Source organism: Lepidochelys olivacea, assembly GCF_965140295.1.
Source record: "Lepidochelys olivacea isolate rLepOli2 genome assembly, chromosome: 16".
Lineage (NCBI taxonomy): Eukaryota > Metazoa > Chordata > Testudines > Cheloniidae > Lepidochelys > Lepidochelys olivacea.
In genome coordinates this window covers 18,279,441-18,302,258 of record NC_140426.1, presented here as the reverse complement: position 1 = coordinate 18,302,258, position 22,818 = coordinate 18,279,441, and the positions used below count along the sequence as shown (strand labels likewise).

The following is a 22,818-nucleotide window of genomic DNA, read 5'->3' as shown; positions in this document are numbered from 1 at the left end:
AGTCAGTTGACTCCTAGGCCTGTGCCTTGACCACACACTGTATTTATTATATTCTAGTTCCCTTGGACTATATTAGATCAATTGTACTGGAAACAGAGGATCCCTATTTATCCATAGCCACAGCAATAACCTGTGTAGTAGAAGCAATGCAAGCTTTCTCCATTACTCCACCAACATAGAATCATAGAATCATAGACATGTAGGGCTGGAAGGGACCTTGAGAAATCATCAAGACTAAACATGCCCGGTTTTTAAAAAATCTTTCCTCATAGATCAATTTTCTAAATATTTTATCATGTTTGTTCTTCTCCTCTGGAGTTTCTCCAGTTGTCCATGTCTTTCCTAAAGTGTGATCCCCAGAATGGGACACAGTTCTCCAGCTGAGGCCTCACCAGTGCCACATAAAGCACGACAATTACCTCTCATGTCTGACATATGACACTCCTGTAAATAGACCCCAGAATGATATTAGCCTTTTTCACAGCTGCATCACATGGTTGATGCATATTCAATTTTGTATTCAAATCCTGTCCTCTAAAGTGCTGGTAGCCCTTCCCAGCTTGGTGTCATCGGCAAATTTTATAAGCCTATTCTCCACTCCAGTATCCAAGTCATGAATGAAAATAGCGCATAGTACAGGACTCACCTCTGAGGGATCCTCTTGATCTGTCCTCCCAGTTTGACAGCAAACCACTGACAACTATGCTTGCAGTTTGGTCTTTCAAGCAGTTGTGCACCCACCTTATATTAATTTAATCTAGACCACATTTCCCTAGTTTGCTTATGAGACTGTCATGTGGGACTGCGTCAAAGCCTTATTAAAATCAAGCTATAACATCTTTATAGCTTCCTCCCTATCATGGATATGGCCAGTAATTTTTTCAAAAAGGAAATTAGGTTGGTTTGGCATGATTTGTTCTTGACAATTCCATGCTGGCTATTCCTTATTACCCTATTATCTTCCAGGCACTTAAAACCTATCTCAAACCTGAGCAAAGGGCCCCATTCTAGGGGCAAGGAAGTCAAGTAGTTCGGTTTCCATGGCCCATTTGCTCATTGGTCTTTCTGTTAATAATGTCAGGAGGTCAATATTGCAGTCCTTGCACACACCAGATGCTCACTGATTGCATCAGGAGTTTTGTCTGCATATAGTGTGCAAGGCTGGGTCTTCAGTGTCAAATGTGCAGGTTTCTTTTGTGATGTGCACTCTTGTCCAGGAGCAAGTGGAATGAGCCCCATCAACTCCTTTCACAGCATGCCACCATGAAGCCAGCAGCTGTCAACAACTTTGGGACACTGCTCATCTGGGACGGCGGTGGACTACTGATCAAGAAATGAAAGTCTGTGTGTTCTATTACCAAGCCCCAGGCACTATGGCCCTTAAAGGTATTTTGATGCCTAGCTCCCAGGGAGATACCTTTGAGGATCTGGGCTTAAATCTTTTAGTTAATGAGTGCCTTATTACAGATTTTAGGGCCTGATCCTGTGGGGTGCTGCGTGTCCTCCAGCTCCCATTGACTGAAGCAGGAGTTGGGGGCACCCAAGACCTTTGCAGGATCTGGTCCTTATGATAGGCTTGTTGCCCAGTGATTTTATACAACACAAGTGCAGCTACTGTTAAAACCCATATTCCTGAGGCGTTTCTGTTCATAAAACACCAGGAGTGTGCTGTGCAAGCACAAAACCCCACTGAGTTTGAGCTGAGCCTCCTGCAGTGTCCTCATATGCCTCATATGCCTCACACCCAGGGACACGGCTAGGGGTTTGATGTCCTGTGCCATTGACAAACATCCATTCCTTCCTCCGAATCAAACTCCTCCTTACCTGTTAGAGCCACATCCTCAGAGGCACAGGGCATCTAAAACTCCCATGGGCGTTGTAAGAGTTCATCACTTCTGAGGATTTAGCTCTCACTGCCCTGTAGGTGACCGCCCGTCCTGTTTATGTGGTAGAACCAGACCTGCATGCTCCCGAGTGGGTGTGAGCTGGCAAAGAGAGCCCCTAACTCAGGGCAGGGGCTGTGAACTGTAAATGATCTCAGTCAGTTCGGGTGAATGCGTGCAGATATTTAAGGCAAGGAGATTTCAGGTCAGCCTGGGTGCTGTTATAAATGGAAGTGATCCTTTTTTTTTTTTTTAAATTAGCAGCTATTTCTTGTATAACTCTTGCCACAAAAAAGTCTTTAAACCACACCTGGAATTATTAAGAGGCTAACCTATAAAAATATCCCAGTAGACTCTATTAGGCTAAATTCATAGTTATATGATGACATGTAAACTCTGCATTTACTGCAAGGGGCATATAGTTCCAGCAGATGAGGGAATGCAGCAGGGTCGATGTGCTGTACTTGCGATATTCTAACACCTAAATGAAGATCTTATTAACTAGTAGAAAGGCGCGCAGAGCACAAATAGAAGGGAAGAGAGGGACAGGGGGTTCTGGGAAGATGATAACATGGTAAAGGGGAATCAGAGTTAACCTGCAGCTTTGTGCTTTGCAGAAATCATTAACTAGGAGGTGTTTGCAAAGAGGCCTCAGCTGTGGGGAACCTGCAAGAGCATCAAAATCTTAGAGTTACCAGTGGGTGTCACTACAGGACAAGCAGCATCCTGTAAAGAAGGGCTGGGGAAAGGGGTGGGGGAAGAAAGCGGATCTGAAAAACAGGATGCAGACCTGGAAATACCATATGACTAGGTGAGACATCTGCATATTCTGTTCCCCCCCAGCCCCTGCTTTGTGCAGTACCAAGATTCCCTTTGCAACAAATTAACCAATACATAAAACAGCTTTTAGAACTAGCTGACACAGCACTTTGCATTGTGATGTACAGATGAGAGGACCCTAATTTTCTTCTTCTGAGTGAACTTGGTGCTAGATGGGCAGCAGCAAGGTCAGCATCTCCTGCCATTGTGCCCCAACCTGCAATGTGAATGGGGTTCAGGCTCCATGGCCCATTCAGTCCTTGGCCTCTCTGCAGTGACTGACAATAAAGGCATTAGGGTGGGAATTGGTTCAAACTGAAGTGGTGTGGATGCGGGTCCAGTCGGACCTGGAGTGAGGTGCACCCACTTCTTTCTGAGCAGGCCACCAGATTGCAGCAACTTTTGCCCTTGGATTCAGCCTGGCAATCTAGAGGTAAAACACTCCACAGTCCATTACCAGCCAGTCCCCTTTAACACTCTTTTATTTGACTCAACCATTCTCATATTCCGTCTGGGCATCTGGCACCCACCACTGGGAAAACCTCAGTATTCCAGCCAGCAGGGACCCATAGTATAGTATAGTATGGAGAGGTACCTAAACCCCTTTCTTTTCACAATTTCATATGGAACAGCCTTGCAAGATGTAGTGATTGCCCAAACCCTATTAACTTCTATAGGAGTTGAGGGCATTCAGCACGTGGGATCAGACCCATGGAGCTTAGTTCTAGTCTCCTTTTCACTGTACTGACTTTCTGTAAGCCCACAGCACTCAAACAGCATTCGTTAGGCCCACGGAAAGTTTTTTTTAGCCCTGTACTAATGAAGCCCTTCTGGGGAGAGAGATGTTATTATCATGGTCCTTTCCCCTTTTACCCAGCCTTACAATGAGCTGACAGGTCACTTTACATGGCCAGGGAAGTTGTTTTCCTGTTGTTGAATGGCAGGTTGTGCATGAACCTAATCATAGTATATAGTTGAGAACTTGTTGCAAATGGTTTATTAGATGCATAGTGGCTTGGCTCCAGGATTCAGGTTATAAGCCAAATCACTTTTTAGCAAAACAAGACATTTAAGGCCCAGCCTTCTTCCTCCCCAGTGTGATGGGAAAGGTCTCTTGTTACACACAACTTCTCTCAGCACATCACATCACATCACATCTTACTATTAGCCTGCCAGTTACTTTGTATCTGCTCTAGTAAGAGACCCACACTAGACAAAGAGAAATATATAGAGCACCTGTCTCTGGAACTGGCCTTTTATCTCTCTCTCGCCAGGCTTAGCTGGGCTCAGGTGTGCTCAGGGTGGAGCAGTGAGGCAGACACTCCCTTATATAAATGGGTAGTTAAGCAGCAGATGCCCCTAGGAGCAGGGTCACTTAGAAATCTCAGACACAACACACCAGGCCTAGCTCGCCCCAGGGAGCTGCCAGTGTAATGGAGTCATCCCTCCAAGGTAAGAAAAGTGCTTGTTTGTCCCAGTGTCCAGATCAACAATCTCACTATTCATGCAGGACTCTGTCCCATTATGCATAGGTGCCAAAGGTCAGGCTGGAAAGTCTGATATTCTTAAGTGGAAGCCCTGTGCTGGGCACCAGTTCTGGAACCATCAGTTTGATCTCTTGGCTGGCTTCAAGCCCACCCAACTCTCTATTAGAATTGTACATGGGGTTGGGTGCTGTGAGGATAAAACCCTTGAATGATTGTGAGGTGCTAAGGAACTGCAATGCTAAGGGCTGTGTAAGGACTTAGCTTGATATGGCCACTCAATGAGAAAGGAATGATGCAAACAGATGTTTAAAACATTGTATTTAAATATATCTGGTACAATGTGAGACATGTTAATAGAGCTGAAAAGCAGAAAACACAGGAGTAATTCATTATTCAGCAAACAGTTTTTCAGAAAAGCAATTAAAGTGATCATACCCATTATTCAGAGGCAATTTCTTAAGGTCATAGAATACTAGAATATCAGGGTTGGAAGGGACCTCAGGAGGTCATCTAGTCCAACTCCCTGCTCAAAGCAGGACCAATTTCCCATTTTTGTCCCAGATCCCTAAATGGCCCCCTCAGTGATTGAACTCACAACCCTGGGTTTAGCAGGCCAATGCTCAAACCACTGAGCTATCCCACTAGGAGTGGCCTTTTTAAACTTGCCAGTGTAAATGCTGCTCTTTAGGGGCAGGTCTGGGTCTTCATATGTGTTTGTACGGTGTCTAGCACAAAGGGGCATATAAGTGCGTTACTGTAATATTTATAGGAAATAATAATAATTGTCATTACTTGTACTGAAGTTGGTTGAGCTTGTAAATTCATTTGGTAGCCCTGTGGAAAATGGACAGGCCTGATTGCTACAAGGAGCCAAGAGTTAATCAAGTACAAATGTCATCATCGTCTGGCTTCAAGTAAAGAGTTACTTTGCACTAAGGCCCTAATTCAGTAAAGTATTTAAGCACATACTTAAAGTCCAATTGAAGTTAAATACATCATTAGATGCTTTTCTGAGGGTGGGCCTACTGGAGGACTTATTTATCAATTGGAACATGTTGAAAAATATTATATAAATGATAAGATATAAGTCAGGGAACTAGGGACTGTTACTCCCGTCTAATGTACTATGGAAGAAAGAAGAGCTATCTTCAGTGTAGTCATGCTATGTAATCAAGCTAGTAAGGGTGGCTTTGTGCTACCATTTTGAATCCAAGGGAGAAATGCACTGTAGCATTATTAACCTGACCACAGTAATGGATTTTTTCCTGTTTGCCAGAAGCTGGGAATGGGCGACAGGGGATGGATCACTTGATGATTACCTGTTACCTGTTCTGTTCATTCCCTCTGGGGCACCTGGCACTGGCCTCTGTCTGAAGACAGGACACTGGGCTAGATGGACCTTTGGTCTGACCCAGTATGGCAATTCTTATGTTCTTATTTGATATGATAAGATTGGTTAAAATGCTTGCATATGCTCCTAGTGAAGAAATGTATATGGCAAGCCAGAAACTGGTAAATGTGCTGATTTATTCAGTTACAACATGAATGTAGCCTTTCTAAACTTGAAAAAATAATTGTACACTAGAATAAAAATCTATCTTATATTGCTAACTTAGTATTCTAACATATTACATTGTTCAGTAAATGACTTCTGTGGAGCTTTCAGGCGGCTGTATATATGCCCTGGGCAAGGGGACCACATCTCACAGGCATTTCTGAGTGGTAGACACTGAACGCCTTTTTATGAGCGTCACGGTCTGGAAAGGTACTGAGATGAGGACCAACCTATAATGAAAGAAGCAGATATATGATTGGTTACAGCGAGCAGAAATTCAAAGAGAAGAAATTTGTAATATGAATTGAAAACAGATTACAGTTTAGCTCATCGGCTTCAGTCTTTTTCAGAACATTATTCCACACTCTAAAGAAAGTTGCATCTGAAGAAGTGGGGTTTTTACCCATAAAAGCTTATGCCCAAATAAATCTGTTAGTCTTTAAGGTGCCACCAGACTCCTCATTGTTATTACTCTTAAGAAAGTCAATTAACAATTTTAAAATTAAGACTAACTCTCTGGTTGGCTGATGAGTATTTAATCATGGAGATAATCTTGTTAACATTCCAGAAACAAGTCCTATAACCTCATTACAACAAATCACTCATTTAAGCTGACATTTTCAAATGTCCATGGCTAGAGCTTGGCACCTGCACAAGTGGGCTCATTGTCAGAGGTGTGGAATGCATTCCACTCCTCACACTGAAGACACGAGGAAATATTGTTGTTTTGGTAGCACCTAGAAAACCCAGTCAGGATCAGGGCCTCCTTGTGGTAGGTGCTGTGCAAACATACTTAAGAGACAGCTGTTGCCATGAAGAGCTTACAGTTTAAATGGACAAGAAGACATAGAGTGGGGGAAAGGGATGGAACATATTAAAGAGTGATCAGAGTGATAGTTGGCAGACATCATATTAGTTCCCATGACTTTTTTTTTAGAGTGGTGGGGTGTGTGTGTGTGTATACATATACATACACAGCAAATATATACAATATCTATGCATGTATGTGTGTGTATGAGATTGCCTATTTAGATTGTAAATTCTTCTGGGCAGAGACTAAGGCAGTCAAAGGGTGCGTTTAGATTATCAGCAACTCTGAAAATATGGCATTTAAGTGCTTTCATATGGATTTAAGTGCTTAACTGTAGACACTCACATTTGAAAACTCTGGCTATAATAAGTGTCTCAACATCACAGTTGTAACATGATAAATCTCTCTATGAGAAGAAAATGGGTATGAGAGAGAGATCCCAGAAGCTAATGTGTTTTCTCTTAAAAATTTGATCATTTTTTCAGTGTCTTTTAAGAGTCAGAGCTTGGGATTCTCAAACGTGTTTATTGTTGGGCTAACTCTACTTTTGAAAACCATGAGAGTTTTACCACTGATTTGAACTGAAGTAGAATTGAACCAGGTAGAATTGAAACTGTGTGCTTTTGAAAATTCCACTCAAATACTTTAGGGACAAATGGCATCACTTTAATATACTTGTTATTTCACATACAATGGTATTAATTTTTCCATTAGACTGTGTGAAACTGGACGGAAGTGCTACATTTTGCAACAATTCTAGTTTATATATAAATATTTGTTGTATTTCTCTCCCACCCCACTTCAAGTCCAGAAGCTCAAACTCCTGACTCAACTTCCTCCATTCCAACTCTTTATTCCCTAACTGAAGTCATGATATCATTTGTTACGTTGGCATTGCATGCTGTGAGAATGACTACCACGAGCAGAACACAGGAGCAGGGGAATGCATCGCGGGGGAAAAATCCCTCTTTTCATGCAGGGTCCTTTGTTCATAAATATAAAGATGACAGAAGAGAAATAAAATGTTATTTAAGCAGAATTGTTACTAGGTTTGTAAGGATCTCCTACAAGTTAACAGCAGTATTCTGGTGTCTTGTGTATAAACTACAGTACAAGTGGATGCATTCTATTAGTGTTATCCAGGGTAAATGCTGATTATGGTTGAATGAGACTAGTCCTAGAGTCAAAATTCCTACATTAACTTCCTGGCACAAGCTGACACGCTAAATTTGGAGGGCTACTTTTCACAGGGGTAATAGTTTAAGTTTAGCAGCTTCCAGAGCATCTGAACACGCTGCAGTTAGGTGGACCTGGAACTAACCCTCCAGACCTATAACACACAAACTCCTGGTTGCGTTTGAGGCCCTAATGACAGAGGCTGGCTGCTTATTCACTACCTCACCTGGGAACTTTGCACTGAGATTCCACCCTACTAACACCCAAATGTAGGAACAATGGACAATACGACCAGTTAAAGCCCTCCACAAACCTATGAACAGCCTAAGGCTTCTGACCTCGGTATGAATAAGTGGGAAGCACCAGGTGTAAGTTAGGGGCAAATTTTGCTTTAAAAAATGAGAAGTCCTCTGATAACAAGGGTCATTTGAGAAGTATGGATTAGTCCCAGGACAGTAATTATAGTCAAGACCGGGATGGCTTTATGTCAGAGGTCATGATATGACAGAGGTTGGTACAAGAAGTCAATGCTAAACTGGTGAATCCTAATCTCTGGCTGTTCCACTTCTAATTCTCATTTTAAGTGATGGACCAAATAACATTTTCTCTAGAGAACTCTGATAATCTAAACCATTATTCTGATGGTGTTTGAACTGCAATACTGAAGTCTCACATCTGATACACAAATTGAAACAAATCATGTGAGCGGGTGCTAATGTACAAAGTGCTTTTTTAAATGTCCTATGTTGTAGGGTTTTATAGTTGTAATTACTTTCAACTCAGCTCATTAAAAGCAACTTTTAACTGAAACCATATTTTAATGTCAGATCACACCAAGAATCTATACAAGCCTTTTGCAGGTGGATTGTATTTAACATCTGAGCTCACATCCAGGAATTACAGGGGAAAACCCTTATTATGAAAAATTAGAGATGCATATTTGTGGGTTACTTCCACATAAATTTCTCAATTACACAAAGTCCTTTTAGCTGAGAAGGAAGAAAAATATAGAGAGTCACCTACTGAGCATTAGCATTGTTGTGCAAAAGTCGTTGCAAGTAAAGGCTGATCTATCGTTTTAATGGAGGATGGATAAATAGTACAAAAGACAATAAACACTGAGGGCCTGATCCTCAGCTGGTGAAAACTGGCAGAGCTCCAGAGTGATGCTGAGGATCTGCCCCTGAGACTTTTATTTTGCTCCAAGTATATAGGAACTAAATTTGTTAGAAATGTTTTACTAGAAATCTACATTTATATTACCACTTTAGCCCTTTGAATGTATAAAGTGATTAGTAGTATTTATTAATGAACAGGGCTCCATGGAAGAGTGGCAGAATAGTTGATTGACATAACTGAATTAAATTATTTGAAAGATTTGCTTTTGAGGATGAACCTGTTAAGGGATGCTAGGTGGGGAATGAATGGGGTCATGGCTTTTCTTGCCTAATGAAAGGACCTGCATCCAGTTGCCTGTTCCTTTTGTGAGCTTTACCCCAAACTACACACGTATGGGGAGGTGGGATCCAATCCCTGTATGACTCTTCATGTTAACAAAAAGGATGCCCCCAGACTCCCCCTTGTTTCCCCATCACCCACTTGATTTAATCCCTTTAGCAGGTGACAAAACCCTTTCTTAAGCTTCCATCACAGGAAAACAATCTTTACTCCCTTTCCAAAGCATCGCTCATTTACAGGATCCTAACAAAGGAAGGCCCTTTTAAGTTTTCTTAAAAAAAAATCAACACAAAATAACTGTCATATTTGTAGATTTCTTTCCAGCGGAAAATAGCACACAATATGGAAGACAAGTACACACGTGCACTCTCACCTATATATACAATATCCCCATGCACACACACACACATATATATGGATGCAAATGATTTCCGTGAAGCCATCACTTGTGAAGCTTGACAGAAAATAATGAGAAACACTAAATCTTTTATAAGGTCAACAGTCGAGCAGCTGTCAAACAAGAAAAGAATTTAGCGAAAGAGCCGCAAAAACTTCCATCGCCTCATTAAACCCAACAGGCCCGGGCCTGGCGTGGTGAGGAGACGCCGGGGCGCCTCCGTTTTGTGTCAGTAATTTGCGGCGGAGGAGGAGTGAAGACGAAACAGTCAGCGCCGAAGGGGCCTAGGGGGAGGCTGGGGAATCGTTAACGCGCCAGGAGCGGCCTCGGTTCCTAATTGGAAGCATTGGGCATTATCAACGGAGGATTTGCCTCTGCTCCCTGACAGCTATCTGGGCCTGGAATGATAGCCCACTTGTCAGTGTAAAAGACCATTAAAAACAAACCATTTTGATTTAATTGGAGGCGGTGCGCTGGGGGCCCAGGTGAGGAGCCTCATCAGCCGATGCTGGCTGCTGATGCTTTTTTCCCCCTGTATTGATGGGTCCCCCTCGCCACCTCCCTTTCAAAAACTGTCTGGGAAAGAGAAAGAGGTACTGAAAGATCCTTCACAGTCACATTGAGAGCTGCTTTCAATAGGGTTGTCAACAAATGCCATGACAAGTTACAGAGCAGGAGGTATTTTTAAAGCAGATGTTATTCTGTCCACAGCTTTACCAAACTCGGAGAGTTTAGCATCTGAATTATTAGGGTTATAAATACTGTGGCTATTACTGTAGGTAGAGTGGTTAGCAAGTTAAATAAATGGAGGGTTATTTCCCTCCTCACACTCCACATTTTCTTTTCTAATTAAAAGGAAAATAAAGAGATTAAAAGACACAATGGGGTGTTTGTGTGTGGGGGGAATATTCTTATTTTGCTTCAAAAACATGAAGATATTCAAAAGCGACTAGCATTTTTTTTTGTTTGTCTTGAGACACTTTAAAGGGGGCTGATTGGCAGAATGTAGCTGCTCAGCACTTTCTGAAAATTGGGGCCCTTTAAGATGTGTTAAGTTGAGCACCAAAAGTCCCTTGTCACTTGGCCTTGGGAGGGTTTAGGGCAGTGGTTTTCAACCTTTTTTCATTTGTGGACCCCTAAAAAATTTTCAATTGGAGGTGTGGATCCCTTTGGCTATCTTAGACACAGTCTGCGGACCCCAGAGGTCTGTGGACCAAAGATCAAAAATTTCATTCATTTGATTCCACTGGTCTAGAGGAATTCACTCATTTGGACCTTCAACTAGCTCACCTTGACACTGGATCCAGATAACTTTCACATTGGCTGTCAGAGCATCCTGGGGAGTTAAGCCCAGGACCTTGTGCGTGCTGAGAGCCTATTCTCTAGACCAACAAACCTGTTGGTAAATGTGTCCTGTGTTGAAGGTAGAAAAGGGACCCATGGTATGAAACATCAGGTGATTTTAAAAAGCATTCGCATGTGCTTAGTTCATAGTGAAAGTAGTGATGGAGGTACCCTGCAGTGCATGCTGAGGACACGATTTGTATTACATGTGCAAAACGATGTTGAAAGCAAACTGGTCGGAGTCCATTTGCTCATGGTTAAGTGTCCCCAGGATGGGAAACACCAGGAGAACAGGCACCAGCTGCCAACCCTTGTTGGTAGCCAATGAAGGGGACAAGAATTTGAATGAATGTGGATACTGAGCTTACCTTCTCAGCCCTGAAGGTGTTAGTATGGGGAAGATTACGCATTGCCTGTGCTCTACCTTATCTTATGGACACTTTGAGGCCTTCAGTCTCCAGGGCTGTCAATCTGGGATCTTCCACCAGCACCAAAATCACTCCATTTTTTAAAAACAAAATGTGGAGGAAAAGCAATTTAAAACATAGATATTTTTTTACCCATCAAAAACAAGAGCTGGTCTGAGCTGCAAAGTTCAGTGTGTATGACTGGATCTCAGATTTTGGCATGGTTCGTTGAACGTACAGCGGAAGTGGACCAGTTGCAAATCAACTTCCAAATGGTTCTGAGGTATTTGGGTTTAGGTTTTGGATTGGGCCTATCTCTGATCAGAAGATAAGATCTCTTTTTAACAGAGAACTTCAGGACCCGATCCGGCTTTCCCTTACATCAGTGTCAATCAGGAGAAGTGGAAGGAGTTGGAAGAGCAGTGGAGACAGTCAGAGGGAAAAGCAACGAGGGCCATCAGTGCACTGGGAAGGAAGGGTAAACTGAGGATTGCTGAAGAAGGCTTAGAGACACAAGGGGAGAAGTTACTAATTACACTGTAGACATGGAAAGGGATACTGGTGAAAATAGGATTACTGGGGTTATTAAATATATGGGAAGGGGAGTACCAGGGGCTGTGATCAGAGCTGCCATGCTGGGTGAGGTATCGGCCACCATTATGCAAAAGTGTTAGCAGAAACCAAAGTGATTTTAGTGCTTGTGGCCAACACTTGAGACTAAAGTCCTCAATTTATCCATAAAACAAGGATTGCACAGGCAGGAGTAAGATTCCCCTCACGTTGCCCCAACCCAGATCTGGAAGGGTCACCTGAAGGGTAAAATGGTAGTTCCATTTTCCATAGCCCATTCAATCTTTGGTGCCTCTGCTGAGAATATCTGCCTTAGGTTTTTATATAGTGTCTATCACTGAGGCATCTAACTTGCCTACAAGGTGCCAATTAAAGGCCATCGTGGTATTTGATGCAGAGCTCTGAGTCCACTAGGAACTGGACTGAGATCCACCAACTCATTTGACATAGGCTGCAAAACAACCCTCAGATGCTATTGACTCTTGGTCAGTCAATATTCTGACCGGAGTTAGATGTCAACTACAGCTTAGCATGGAAAGCTCTCTTGGCCATTACTCTATTCTCTAAGAATGATCTAGATCTCCAGGAGATGAGTTTTATAACACCCTGAATGTGTGAAGTTTTTTGCTGTCCTCCTCAAACTTCTGAAGATAAATGCCAGATCTAAACAGCTGGCCCAGTGTGTATTACATATATTCAACACTGGTTATTTAAGCACAGGGTAAGGCTTTTCTGACAAGACAATTGCAAGATTACATGAGCTGTGCTTGTCAGTTCAGTTCCTTAGATAGAAATAGAGGTGCAGCAGAAAAAAACAAACTCTACTCTTTTTTTTTTTTTTTTTTTTTTATTAAACCTCAACTGTTAATTTTTGTGAAGGATCAGGCTGTGAGCAGATATCCGATCCCTGGTGAGAATCAAATTCTAGAGCCCAGAATTTTGCTGCAACATTTATACGGTGGGGATTCCTTAATTACTTTCACTGGAAATTTACCTGACAGTGCTTTCTCAGGTAATGCAAGGCATATTCAAGGAGAGCTCCTCAGCCGTTGACAGTGTCTTTGATTTTGTGCTAGGTTGCAAATTAAGTCTTTTGCCAAGGTATCCTAACACTTGCTTGTCAATTGCTTATCGCTTATTCATATAGCGTATTGAGTGCAGCTTATTTTATCTGTTTGGGAAAGCAGTGTCTGTTGACAAATGTTTTGTCCAAAGTTGTTGTGGGATTTCTCTTTTTTCTTTTTCTTTTGTGCCCAAGTAAACAAGAATACTTTCCCTGAAAAGCAAGCCTGCATTCCTATGTGAGTTTAAACCTCTAATGAGTAAAGAGACACTAATGCGTGTCAATGACAGTGTGTAGGTATATTTATTCTGACGGGCCATTTCTTCTCTTTTATATCAGTGCAATCTGGAGTAACTCCACGCAAGTTGGCAGCCAGTCTGGATTTATACCAGTACAACTGAGACTAGAAGCTAGTCCAGACTGTCCAATTTTGGCTTACTGACATGCTAGCTTATTATTAGTATTAAACATTTATGTTTGAGTAGACCCAAAGGGCCCCAACCAGGACTGGCTCTCGCTGTGTTTGGTGCTGTACAAATGCTATATTTCAACAGCAGCTTCCTGCCAGAATCAGAATTGACACCTAGGACTAAAGTCTGGTTAAACCAAAACAGGCAAATCGTGACCCTTAAACAGATAAAGGGTCAGATACATCCGTGATTGAGATATGAGGTCAGAAGCCAAGCTGGCCCAGTGCATTGCAGAGAGCTAGTCATCTTTGGAGTTGTCACTGATTAGATTGCTGTGGGTCCAAATTTACCCCTCTCATAGGGTTTGGTTTTAGTTTCAAAAGAAACTCAAAATGAAACACAAAAATCCAAGCCAAATCCTTCTCCCCAGTTCTGGCTGCTCCAGGGTTCCTTCCCCAGGACTGCTCAGCCTACATCCTGTGTCTTCTTTCTAGAAAGCCACTTCCACCTTCCTTATATCCAGTGCATAACCGCAAAACACAATTCTTTCCAGCAGTATCCTTGCCTATTAGCAAGGTGAGGTTTTAGGCAACCACTGTCAGATTATGACAGCATGATTCATCAACTCACATGGTAATATTCAAGGAGGTGAGTCCAGCTTATTTAGGTCCCCAAAATTACCTTAACCTCCTTTCTCCTTCTGAAGCTCAAGATTTTCATGACCTCTTCCTTTTCAAACCATTCCATATAGCAGCAAGGTATTCAAAAAATAAAACAGGCTTTGTAGCAGCCCCTCTACAGCATAAATGCAGAGATGTCACTCTGTGCCCCTAATGTGGGAGCACAAGGTTGGTTTGTATTTAGGGGACACACAAGAACTGTTTGGTTCTGTTTGCTTTGACTTGCAGTTAGTTAGCACTGCAAAGGGTTGGTTTCTTTAAAGCTTGGGAATGTTTGGATCTGGGATTTCATACAGCGAAATTTGGGTCCCAAATTTCCTTCTTATAAATTGAATTACCTGGCTGCTACACGGAGTGTCTTGCAAAAAGGGCATTGCTGGAATCCTGACCTTCAGGCCTACAAGGAAAAACATCCTTATAAAATAATGGGAATTTGGTTTATTTAAAGGCAAAACAAGTTTATGGCCAAATTCTGGGTGGTTATGGGCATATGTGTTCTAGCCAGTGAAACAGCTTGCATCGCCCCCAGTCCCGGCTCCTCTGATAAGTTACAGAAGAACTCATTCTGCACATCCTGTATGCTCAGCATTGCAACGGAGCATAACAGACGCTACCAATGAGTAAGGGAGGTGGTCTACGTATTTATGCACATGCCCTTTCTCAGTGGCTGGCCACTGTTTACAATCCCTTGTGTATTTAGTCCCATGTCTAGAAAGGACAGATTGTCTAAAGGGCTCAAGGTGCATTTCTCTGGGCTGTACATAGCTGGAATTCCCCTGCATTCTGCAGCGTATGTGCATAGTTGTATCTAATCACACACAAGTTTGTTTTTCACTGTGCAGGATTGTCCCTGTCCCTGCACTCGCTAGAGTGTGGTCCCCTCAAGACTAAGTTTTAGGAAGGAGAAATAAAATGGGCCACAGAGAATTTCTTGGACACACGAGAGCTGCATTAGCAAAACTGGAACCCAGGAACTGAAACAAAACTAAAACAAATCAACGGAAGTGTCCTTTCCCTTCTTTGGGTGGGTGGGTAGAGGCTTCCTGTTGGGATAAACAAGGGGTTAAGCCTAGAGCAACTGCCTGTTGTGTCTTATAAAAATACCACAAATCAGCAACTTTCACTAATGAACTGCACCTTGGTGTGTCACTGGTTCCCCACTATCCTGTTATATCAGCGAGCTGGGCAGTGCCTGCCAAGCTGGGGGCCCCAGGAGAATCCGGAATCAGGGTTAGTCTTCCACAAAGAGCTGTTAAGTAAGAACAAACTGTATAGTGAATGAAAGCTTGTAAATCAAATGGTTAGCTGAATAGCATGTGCCATTATTCTAAAGCAGTGGGGCTGAAACCTAAATCCAAATGACAATATAGTCAATTTTTCTATACTTTAGTGACTGAATGACTATGTAATGTCATGGAACCGTGGAGCTGTGGAGAATGGACAGAGGCAATTAGTGGAAAAGAGCAAAGCTCCTTCATTTCCTCCTCCTCCTCCCTCCCACCAGGCACTAGTTTGAGGTCAGGTGAAAGTCCTCGGTGGATTCGGTGTTGACTCCAGTCTAAGGGCTGTTGAAGATCTGTGCGCCCAATTTCTGCCCCTCTGCAAGTGACCAGAGCAAAGCGTATGAGAAATTTTCCTCTCCTTTTCATAAGCTTAAAAGAATAATGTAATTACCATAGGATTTATTCTTCCATTACAAGGATGTGATGCTACAGGGCGCTCAGCCCTCTCACTTCCCATGGAAATCAATGTGAGATCAGGCCTGATGTTTATAAGGCACCTGAAAGATGATGTACAAGGACAAAGTCTGATCATTAAGAGAGAGGAAGCTTCACACCATTTGTTCTCTCACTGCTGCTGTTGAATCTCCTTCTCTTGGAGCACCCACGGGGAAAAATTAGTGGGTGCTCTGCACCCACTGGCAACCAAACTCCAACCTCCTGCCCCACCTCACCTCTGCTCCGCCTCTGCCTCCTCCACTGAGCGTGCCATGTCTCTGCTTCTCCGCCTATCTCCCAGCGCTTGCCACTGCCAAACAGCTGTTTGGTGGCGTAGCAAGCTCCAGGAGGGAGGGAGGGGGGAGGAGCAGGAATGTGGTGTGCTCAGGGGAGGAGGCGGGGAAGCGGCGGGGCCGGGGAAGGAGTCGAAATAGGGGCAGGGAGGGGGCGGAGTTGGGGCAGGGACTTTGGGGAAGGGGTTGGAATGGGGGTGGGGCAGGGGGGAGTCGAGCACCCTCTGGTGTGAGCAAAGTCGGCACCTATGATATCCACCTCCTAGCAGAGCTGAGGCTTGATTAATGCTTGTCAAACTCTATGTGAGAGCAAAGTATTAATACAATATCGGTGTCCATTCAGGGTGCCTTCCAGAGGAGGGTCTCACAACATTTTGCAAACATCAGTTGAACTTTACAACCCTTCCACCCCCCACCCCATTCCCCTCATGAGATGAGAAAGCTTTATTGTCCCCATTTTACAGATGGGGAAACCAAAGCATAGGATTTGCCGAAGTTTCTTGGCAAGTCTGTGGCAGACCTGGAGTGGAACCAGGATCTCCTGCCTTCCAGTCTTGTATCATAGCAACCCTTCTCCTGAATCCCCAATTACCCTCCACAGCTAAATAACGCAAGACAGTATATTAAGTGCCCTGTGTGTTATGGGGCACATTAGACCAAAACATTATGCTCCAAGGCCGAGAACCATCTGCTGCACTGCCGTCACCCTCCCTCCTTGCCATTCTCTGGGCTAGTGTGGCTGAGAAGAATACGCCTTACCCATACGCTCTAGACAGCTGCCATAAACTGGCTTTAAATGCTCCTCCTTCCTTGGGGGAAATGTAGCAGTGGCCAGGAGGTATAGGGGGTTCTTTCGAGTTTCCCCTGGGTAATGCAGAGGCCCCCAAGAACAGAGGGTGGAGCTGGAGAGCCATTATAGTTAAAATCCAGCTGTGGGCTGTCTGATTTGTGGAGCTCCTCATCTCTGCTGGAGCACCTCCCTGCTCTGCTGGACCTTAGGAACCATACAGCGCTGGCTTCTGCTCCAGAGGCAGAATTCTGAAAGTGCACAGGAGTGGGGCATGGCGAGACCAGGGTGGGCTGGCTAAGGAGCAGTGACGAAGATTGCAGGAGATGGTGCTTGGGAGAGGGTTTCTTGAGAGAAGTAGGAAGCCTGGGAGAAGGGGGCTGGTCTAGGGGAGCTGTTAGACTTTAAACTGGTCTATAAACAGTTCTGAGTGCATAGACTTTCTTGCACTAACTGATAGGATCCAGTCCAGATGCCGTTTAAGCCTTATGAGAAGCTTCTCCTGACCTCTTATGGATTGGAAATCTAACGAGAACAGACTCTTGAGACTTATATTGTTTATTAACTCATTGATTTTTTTTTAACCCCATCACCAAAGCATCGGGACATATTATATAGATTAAAAGTAGCATCATGTTAAACTGCCTGCATTGACAGCACTATCTGTCTCCTCCCTGTGCCATCATATTCAGTTTTCACTAAGACTGCAGCCACTTAACCACAACCAAGAAAGTGCTTGTGTAAAAAGATACCTTGCACCATGCACAAAAGGTTGGATTATACCTCCTGATTCTGCCCTGCTCTGAAATATCAGGAGACTAGGCTTTCTTGTATGATTCTGGTATTGCTCCTTGTTCTGGCTGGAATTAAATAAATGCAGCGGGCACAACTGAAGTTCATCCAACTTCTTAAAACCTCAACAAACGCTTGGGTTCAGTGTGGTTCAACAGTTGAATCAGTTAGTATTTTAACAGAACTGTTTCACCACCCCTCATATGAAGTTATAAGTGGGAGATATGTATTAAGACCAGGGATTGGAAAACATTGAGTAGAGGTACATGGCCATGGAACTGTCAGCCATAGCACCATGCATCTCCTTTGTTTTATTATTATTGCTGTATTAACTTGGCAAATAGTTTCATGGCCGTACAATGGAAATATTTAATTTCCCTTTATGGGAACCCTGCTCTGAAGCCCTGTTGAGCATTGCCTTTCCCAATCTAAGTTTTCATATGGACTGATAGCAAATCATATCTGCAGCTGGGGAGAAGCAACGCTTTCCAGATTAATGTAGTAAGAAATAGAAGGATTATGGAATCGATGGGCCTCTACAGAAAACTGGCTAAGGCCTGGATCCCACAAATGGAACAGTCCCAGCAGACCAAGGGAAGAGCAGATAGAGAAGAGCTTGGAAAAGAGAGTGCATGAGACTGCCTGTGTGGGCAATATATAAAAACTCAACTACTCTCACGGACAAAACAAAAGGGGGAGAGTGAAAAAGAAAGAGAGAGTGAAAAATGAATAGTGATGGAAAGGTCCAGGGTGAAAGGAGCTATAAAGCAAAGGCATGCCCCAGTATCTTGTGTGACTTGCACAATCTGTTTAACAGCGATCGGTCATGTTCTTTCCCTGACATTAGCTGCAGTAGCAGCTCCGAGCTGACAGGCAGCTGGGATAAATGATTACTGGCATATGCTAATAGGACAGACTTAGGCAGGACGTAAGAGGCATACATCAAGGTGGTGCAAAACATATTTCCTGGTCGAAACTCTGCAACTTGTGTAAGTAGATTAGCTTCAGGAAGCCACGAATCCTCTTCGTTGTTTAAACTGCAGTTTAAATCAACGTAGCTGCAAAAACTAATTTCCCCCCCCCACCCCGAAATGGTGGCCAATGCTAAGGGGTTTTTTATAATAGTATCTATCAATGCCAGATGTGGCCATGTAAACTCCCCACAGGTTTTGGATTCTCAGGCTTTCAGTTGTTTTCCCCTTCAGCCTAGCTCCCTTCTTCGTTTTCTTTGTAAAATGCCCCCTGGCTCTGTACTTGCGGTCTCTCTGTAATTTACACCACAAACAAACATCCCAGAATTCAAAAAAGCACCCAAGAGTGCAACGGGGGGGCAGAGATTAATACAGCGAGGTGCTTAGATCCCATGCTAGGACATGAAACCTTAACCTTGTCTCTTATCTGGATCAAATTAGGTAAGTGTCATGTGGTTCTATAAACCTCAGCAGACCCTTCATTCAATCTCAAGGAGACTATTGTCAATCAGACAGTTTAGAGGAATACCAAGAGTGCAGACATTTCTGGAAACCTGTAATTCTCAGGGTAACAATACTTCTTGAACCAAATTAACCCGGCGTGGTATGAATTATTTATAGAGCTAAGCAACAAGATGGCACACTTTGTAAATGCCTGTTTTCTGAACAGTATTGCTTGCTCATTTCAAGGGTACGTTTGAGGTTCAGTTATTAATGAAGAATAAAAGATCTGGCTCGTATTAAGAGCGAGGCATAAAAAGATGCGTTTCTAATCTGGCAAAGCTGCTGAAAGTGTTCACAAGAATTTGGCAAACAAATAGCCTGAAGGAGGGAGTGACTTGGAGGTTCCTATTTCCTCCATATCTGTCTTCTAGGCCCCTATGCTGCAAACACGCACATTCTTAACTTCAACCCTGTGAGTGGTACAACTGAAGTCAATGGGGCAATTCACATGCTTAAAATTAAATATGTGTAAGTGTTTGCAAAACTGGGGCTTTAGATTGCAAGCTCATCAGGGCAAGGGCTGTCTTCATTGTTTGCTTTGTACAATAATACCAAGCACACTGTTGTATAGTGTTAAATGGGGTACACATGTATCTGTGCAGGTGCCCAATCATACCTTCTGAAAGTGGGGCATGTGCCAAAGGGAATCCAATTTCACAGGCTGTGGTGGTTTTCTGAGAAGCGTGGTCCGAGTTTCATAGACTTTATTTTTCTGCAACTAAAGGCAAATAAAATATGGGAAATAACCACCTGGGAACAATCCTATTCCAGTGAAGAGATGCCTTCATGGATAAGATGATCTCCAATATGCAGTGGCAATTTAGACCTCATCCCGACAGAATTATAATTTTGGGAATTAAAGACATTTCTTGATAAATCATTTTTGGATCGATGGTCTTTAGAGGCAGCCTTTGGGTAAAGGGGATACTCCTATTTAATGGGTCTCAGTTTTCCTCTCATATTAACTTTTAACTCTAGCTGGCATTTATGCAGAGAACATTTTGCTCAGGAAAACCTCAATGTTCAACAAATGTAATAAGCTGATAAAACCATGCAGAAGCATTGTTTTCCTCATCACTATGGTGCAGCAACCCCTGGAGTGAAACAGGGCAGCTGTTCTGAAGAGAAAGAAGAAAATTATCCACATTTAACTGAAAGGCAGAGGGATTTTAGATAAGCAGATGATGTAGTTCTGATCTGAGCAGGGCATAAAGGTTAATGGGCCTACTCTTGCAAAAATGGTTATGGGATTCTTAGTGACCAAAAGTGATCAGGACCTCTATTTTATACTCCATCCCAAAGGGACCAGCACAGAGCCCTATTCTCCATGCTCGAGCAGTGGTTCAATAGTGACCCAGAAGAAGAGTCCATCTTGCAAGGTGTGGATTTCTTGACTGTTGGCCATTCAAGTACTATGCTAGCATGACCATGCTTAGCTTGTAGCACCTGATAGACACACAAAGTGCTACAGATTTTGTGAACTTTTTTGGCTATATGGTGAAACCTGGGATTCTGTATCACCTAAGTGCAGTCTAGTGTTTAGGTTTGCATTCCTTAATTCAATAGGAGATGCCTGCAGATTTCAGGAACTCTTGAGAAAATGGAGGGAAACACAATAGTCTCTCTAAGATTAAAAAAAAATCAGTCATTAATAGATCAGGTAGCAATGTATTTTCCAACATTCCAGACAGTGCAGCTGTAAACTAGCTGCTAATTAAAAACATTGTATTCTTGCACTTCAACTATAAAACATACTTTGTAATGGCAATAATACCGCTGAAATTGGTCATTACCATATTAACTCAACTCTTCCTTGAGCCATTAACTAATAAAACCAGTCATTGGCTGCTTTTAAATGTTATTACAATATTGCTGCATATAATGGTGCAGTGTTTCACACTCGGACGACCACTCTGCCTGCTGGAGACAGACAAGCAATGCTTAGATCAGGGCTGATGCCTTTACTAATTTTAACACATGTTGGAACGTATGTTAGGATGGTCACTGGTCCCAAGTAACTTGCACAGAGTCCATCTCTGGGGGTGACATTGTTCTGAGATCTTTCACTGTGACTCCCAGGGTAAAGATAAAATTCCTTTGAGGACTCCGGAATGTCAGAAGACTTTGGTCCCAATTGTCATAAAAAAAAAAGCCGCTTCCCACTGCAGCAGCGAAAAAGAGGCCTTACTGTTAAGGACAATCAAGCCCATTCACCTTAATTGATATGAGGGTTTTCAATCACAGTGGGAACCTTGGACCTGATTTTAAATGGTATTTAGGCATCTAAAGATGCAGATTGGGGCATAGTAGGGTTTTCAAAACTGCCTAGGTAGGTTAGATTCCTAATTCCTATTGAAAAAAGAACAGGAGGACTTGTGGCACCTTATAGACTAACAAATTTATTAGAGCATAAGCTTTCGTGGGCTACAGCTCACTTCACTGGATGCATAAAATGGAACATATAGTAAGATGTACACACATACAGATAAGTTGGAAGTTAGCATACAAACTGTGAGAGGCTAATTAGTTAAGATGAGCTATTATCAGCAGGAGAAAAAAAAACTTTTGTAGTGATAATCAAGATGGCCCAATGCCAACTCTGTCCACATATTTATTCAAGTGACACCATCATAGGATCTAATCACATTAGCCACGCCATCAGGGGCTTGTTCACCTGCACATCTACTAATGTGATATATGCCATCATGTGCCAGCAATGCCCCTCTGCCATGTACATTGGCCAAACCGGACAGTGTCTACGCAAAAGAATAAATGGACACAAATCTAACATCAGGAATCATAACATTCAAAAACCGGTAGGAGAACACTTCAACCTCTCTGGCCACTCAGTAAAAGATTTAAGGGTGGCAATTTTGCAACAGAAAAGCTTCAAAAACAGACTCCAACGAGAAACTGCTGAGCTTGAATTAATATGCAAACTAGATACCATTACCTTGGGTTTGAATAGAGACTGGGAGTGGCTGGGTCATTACACATATTGAATCTATCTCCTTAAGTTAAGTATCCTCACACCTTCTTGTCAACTGCCTAAATGGGCCATCATGATTATCACTAAACATTTTTTTTTCTCCTGCTGATAATAGCTCATCTTAACTAATTAGCCTCTCACAGTTTGTATGGTAACTTCCAACTTATCTGTATGTGTGTATATCTATATCTAACTATATGTTCCATTCTATGCATCCGATGAAGTGGGCTGTAGCCCATGAAAGCTTATACTCTAATAAATTTGTTAGTCTCTAAGGTGCCACAAGTACTCTTGTTCTTTTTGCAGATACAGATTAACATGGCTGCTACTCTGAAACCTAATTCCTACTGAGTCATTCAGGGTTAGGTGCCAAGGGGATTTTGAAAATCCCATTAAGCATCTATCTGCCTCTTTCAGTGCCTAAATACCTCTAAAAATCTTCCCCCCGTCTCTAAAACATATACTCAGTTGTACAAATCTTGAGATTTGCACTATATAGCTATGGTGGTGTATGCTGACATAGAACAATGCTCTAGATACCTGCTAGCTGAAGCGAAGCTGACTTTAATGGAAAGGAAAAAAGAGAAATACGGACATTTCTGCAGAGGGAAAATGCTTTGCCGCAGAAAATGCAGTACTTTAAGATCTTTTTGCTTTGTTTTGATGGTGCTATTAGCAGCCAGGGAACCAAAGCTCCATCTTTA

General features: G+C 42.8%; 1 protein-coding gene across 1 annotated transcript in view; it reads right to left on the bottom strand.

Moving 5' to 3' along the window:
- Positions 1-4,490: 4,490 nt before the first annotated feature.
- The window catches only part of CFAP77 (cilia and flagella associated protein 77), a 102,010-nt gene continuing 83,682 nt past the window's right edge, over positions 4,491-22,818 (bottom strand). The window contains exons 5-6 of the mRNA XM_084650239.1: positions 19,742-19,843; positions 4,491-5,974 (exon numbers count right to left, since the gene is read on the bottom strand). Of these exons, the coding sequence (XP_084506365.1) occupies positions 5,852-5,974; positions 19,742-19,843 (225 nt within the window). The 3' untranslated portion in view covers positions 4,491-5,851. The remainder of the gene's footprint in view (positions 5,975-19,741; positions 19,844-22,818) is intronic.